Source organism: Bos mutus, chromosome 13 (assembly GCF_027580195.1).
Source record: "Bos mutus isolate GX-2022 chromosome 13, NWIPB_WYAK_1.1, whole genome shotgun sequence".
NCBI classification, from domain to species: Eukaryota; Metazoa; Chordata; class Mammalia; order Artiodactyla; family Bovidae; genus Bos; species Bos mutus.
This window is the reverse complement of record NC_091629.1, coordinates 25,678,297-25,682,791: the sequence shown is the minus strand read 5'-3', so window position 1 is coordinate 25,682,791 and position 4,495 is coordinate 25,678,297. Positions and strand designations below refer to the sequence as shown.

Here is a 4,495-nt window from a genome sequence, read left to right as displayed (position 1 = left end):
TCTTGTCCCAGGAGACAACAACATCAGGACCAAAGATGCAATCTGAAGGCTAGAGGATGCAAAACTGATGGACCCATGGAGCCTGAGCTTCAGCCCCAACAGCCTTCCTCCCTGTGGGATATGGAATCACTCCCGGGTGACACAATGGACCAGCCCGCCAAGCCACGATGTACTCTGCTCTTCAATCCTTGAACATGTAGACTGTATCCAATTTTTATACTATAATTGTGGTTTGCACATCTTTGAGCATAAAGTATTGGGCACATCTCTCATTAGAGTAAGTTCCTAGAAGTTGAAACCACTGAATGAAAAGAAAAATTTTTTCATTTAAGACAAGCGTCAAGATACCAATTTTTATATATAGCAGTTTATGAGAATGCTAAATTCACTGCTTCCTTGCCAGCACTAGCTATTAACACACTTTTCTTTCCTCATTACCAATTTTATATGCACATTGGTCCCTGTTTATTTATGTTTTTGATTAAGGTTATTTCTTTTATTCAGTGGTCAAATGTATTTCTCCTTTTGCCCATTGAAAATATAATTTTTTTCAATTTTCTTTTTTTCTGTTGAAAATTCTGACAAATTTCTTTTACTTGTAAAATCTGTTTCTATATTAAGGCTCTTAACCTTTTGTCTATCATCCATCTGTGTAGTTACATGTTGCAAAAGTTTCCTGATGAGGCCAGTTGCTTTTTAATTCATCATATGATGGTTTTATGTATCAGACCCTTTATTCAAACTTTTTAAATAAGGAAATCTGTCCTATTATGATGATTGTTGTCCCTTCAGAGAAGAGTACAGCCATAATTTCAGAATCCAAGCTCTAGAGTTGGAAAATCCAGGCTCAAATCCTAGCTTGGTCATTTTCTGTGACTTCAACAACTTACTTCACCTTCATGGACCTTAAGGTCCTCATCAGTAAAGACAACAATATCTGCCTCTAGAGAAAATGTGTGAAGTTAAATGAAGTAATGCTCCGAACATGCTTCTCATTCTGCTTGATACATTGTGGGTGCTCAAAGAACATGTCTATGTTAGGATACTCTCAAGTCACAGAAAGTCCAACTCGGCTCCAACAATAAAGAAAATACATGATCTCACATAACAAAAGATAGGTCGTTTCCAATGTTTGTTCCTTCAATAATAAACAGGATTTTTTCTTTTTTTAAGAGAAAGGAAAATTTCCCTGCAAAGCATCCAGCCCTGCCCACATCTCACTGGCCCAAGCGAGGTCACCTGCTTGATTCTTAGTCATTCTCAGGCAAATGGGATCAGCTTACCATAATTAGGGTTTATTCCTGATCTACATTAGGGATTTTTATACTCAAAACCCACCGAATATTTTGCAGTTACATGTTAGTGTCCAGCCAGAGTGTTTCAGCTTTATCAGCAGTGGGGTATAAATATAGGTTGCCCTTGTGGCTCAGCTGATAAAGAATCTGCCTGCAATGCAGGAGATCTGGGTTCGATCCCTGGGTTGGGAAGATCCCCCAGAGAAGGGAACAGCTACTCACTCCAGTATTATGGCCTGGAGAATTCCATGGACTGTATGGTCCATGGGGTCGCAAAGAGTTGGACATGACTGAGTGACTTTCATTTTCAGTATAAGTAAGTAAGTAAGTGAAGTCGCTCAGTCGTGTCCAACTCTTTGCGACCCCATGGACTGTAGCCCACCAGGCTTCTCTGTCCATGGGGTTCTCCAGGCAAGAATCCTGGAGTGGGTTGCCATTTCCTTCTCCAGGGGATCTTCCCGACCCAGGGATCGAACCCGGGTCTCCCATATTGCAGGCAGACACTTTAACCTCTGAGCCACGAGGGAAGCCCCACTTTCAGTATAAATATGTATAAATATGGTCAATTTATTAATAGCTAAAAAGCCAAATGTATAAGGTGTCCACCAAGCCCCATCTGCGTGGCTATAGAGTTCCCCTTCCCAAACATACTGGAACACACATATACACACACACACACAGAGGTAACCCCCCAACCCCTGGTCATTTCCATGTGCTCACACATCCATTCTCCAATATAAACATCTTGCACTCAAATCTTCATTTTATTTACTTTTTTTTTTTGAGAACTAAAATTATATGACATTTTTATTTTAGGATGCAAAAACAAAAATGAGCAAACAAACAAACAACAAAAAACTTGAAATAGGCTTGTCAAATGATGTAAATTCATCCTTTCCATGGAAGCAGAAGGTAGATCAGTGCAGGTTATCCTCAGGCCTCATACATCCTGCTTCACTGCTGCTTGCACTCTGCTGGGTTTTGATCCTTCTTTGGGTCACAGTCTGGATCATTTTCCTCATCTCCTTCTTCTTCCCCTTCCTCATCTGCTTCTTCACCTTCTTCATCATAATCATCGTCATCATCTTCAATAGCTTCTCCAGTAAAGTATAACACTGATCTTGGGATTATATGGTCACGTAAAAAGTGACCAATTTCAAAGTCTGCAGCGAGGATAGCTTCAGAATCATCATCCAGATCTCCACTCTCAGGAACTTCAGGAGGGGCAAAAAAATTAAAGAAAGAGTCATTAGAAACTGTTTTGGTCACAGTACGAACTGTCCCACGTCCCTTGTGTTTCTGCTTCTTCTTAATCGTTTTCAAAGTGACATTCTTCCCTTTTTTACAATCTATCTGGCACCCTGTACAACCCATAATTTCTGGTCCATCAAAAGAAAAGGGATCAGAATCATCTGACCCCTGAGGTTCTGACCTCATCCTATATGTCTTTGTCAACACTTCATTTGTGAAATATTCATTGGGTTCAAAGTGAAATTCTAAGACAAAACTCATAGGCTGACCAGCATCTGAGAACTTCACTTTAATATCTTTCAAGTGCTTCAGAATAGGTTCATCATGTTCCTGAACCGTATCACTGAGCAAGTCAACATTCTTAAAAACGGTCAACCAAAACTCAGGAATTCCCTTGGGATCTTCTTTTTCTTCATCCTTTTTCTCATCTTCAATCTTGGCCTTTTCTTTTAGCTCCTCCGAAATTTCATCTTCCTCACCTGGTTTCCATTCACACTCTTCTTCTGTAGGTTCATAAATGGCATTAATGATCTCAAATCGCTTATCAAACAGAGGCTGATAAAGAACAGAATACTTTCTTTCAAGATCATGAACTTCCTCATAGAATTTGGCTTCTATCTGTGCACATTTAACTTGAAGGTTTTTGAGAGCATTCACTCGTCTTTTCACTACCCTAGGCAAGCTTTCAACGTATCCTGTTGGTGTTTCTACCAGACCATCAAGTCTTTCTTGAAGGGCTGCAAGAATCTGAGGATTTTGCATCATCTGAACAGTCAGCTGATGTGCTTTGATTTTTGTTTCTTCACCAGTTTCTTCTTCTACTTCTTCAACATCATCCAAATCTTGATCAAGTTCAGACTGTTCTTTGTTGTCGATGTCTGCCATGTTGTACAAATGCCAAATATTTTCAAAAATGGCAAATTTCGTTTTCCAGCTCAGCTCTCCGGTGGCGAGCGCGGGGAGCCGAGCGGCCTGAGCTGCGCAGGCAGCGACTCAGGGCGGCAGTGAGAGGAGCAGGAGGCGGCGCGCGAGCAGATGGCGCTAAAAAAGCCAAATCTTCATTTTAGAATCTGCTTCCTGGATGCCTGTGAATGCCCTGTGAATTCACAAAAAGACCGTCTTCCTTTACCACTTGAACCTTTGGTCCCCTATGCATGAATTACTACACAAGAGACTAGCAGACAGCAATAACTGGAATACTTTGTATACTTTACATAAAGTATAACAATAAAATAAATTCTTTGTATTTAAAAAATCCATAGTTCTCAACATCATTTGTGAACAGTAACAGGCAACATTATGGGAACTTTTCCTCACTGGTTTTCTTCTCCTGCACCAAGCTCAGTGCCCGGTACACAGTAGGTGCTCAATAAATGTGGATACAGTGACAATTATTTAAAATAATGCATATACCATATACCTATATTTTGTGTATATACAAAATTTACAACTTCTAATAGCTTGAAAATGGTTTGCAAAGGAGGTACACCTAACCGCCTTTACTATTAGAGCAGATAGTCCTTAACTAAAGTGAAGCATCACAGTTGTTGAAGCAGCTTCATGCACACACCTCCTTCACTCTTTGACGAGGATGTTACCATCACATTCTACGAATGGGGAAACTAAGGCCTCAGAGATTTAGTGACTAGGGAAAAACATGTGAGACTGAAGGCTCCTTAAAATGACTTGTTCATGCAGCCTAGCCAACCAGCTCTCCTGACAGCCTGGGAGCTGGATCTCTGCTTCCTCCTAAGCAGCTCCAGCTCTTTCTAGATTAAACCAGCCAGAGCCTGGTTTCACTTTGGCCACCCCAGTTGTCTGTCTCTGTGCAGTCTGGCTCACTGCAGCAGTAACTGTGTCCCTTTAAATTCCCTTTCTTTCGGCGGCACGAGTTACTTGGCCTCCCTATTCTCCGTACTTAATTTGAGAATATTTGTTCAATTTGAGTA

At 40.7% G+C, this 4,495-nt stretch overlaps 1 protein-coding gene across 1 annotated transcript; it reads right to left on the bottom strand.

The window, feature by feature from the left end:
* Positions 1 to 2,084: 2,084 nt before the first annotated feature.
* LOC102278284 (nucleosome assembly protein 1-like 1) lies at positions 2,085 to 3,567 on the bottom strand. The gene has a single exon (XM_070382070.1). It carries the CDS (start codon positions 3,429 to 3,431, stop codon positions 2,250 to 2,252), a length of 1,182 nt encoding a protein of 393 aa, XP_070238171.1. The 5' UTR covers positions 3,432 to 3,567; the 3' UTR covers positions 2,085 to 2,249.
* Between the last annotated feature and the right edge of the window lie 928 nt (positions 3,568 to 4,495).

Excerpts from the sequence above, each read along its gene's own strand:
- LOC102278284 (XM_070382070.1), bottom strand. The coding sequence starts at position 3,431 with ATGGCAGACATCGACAACAAAGAACAGTCTGAACTTGATCAAGATTTG.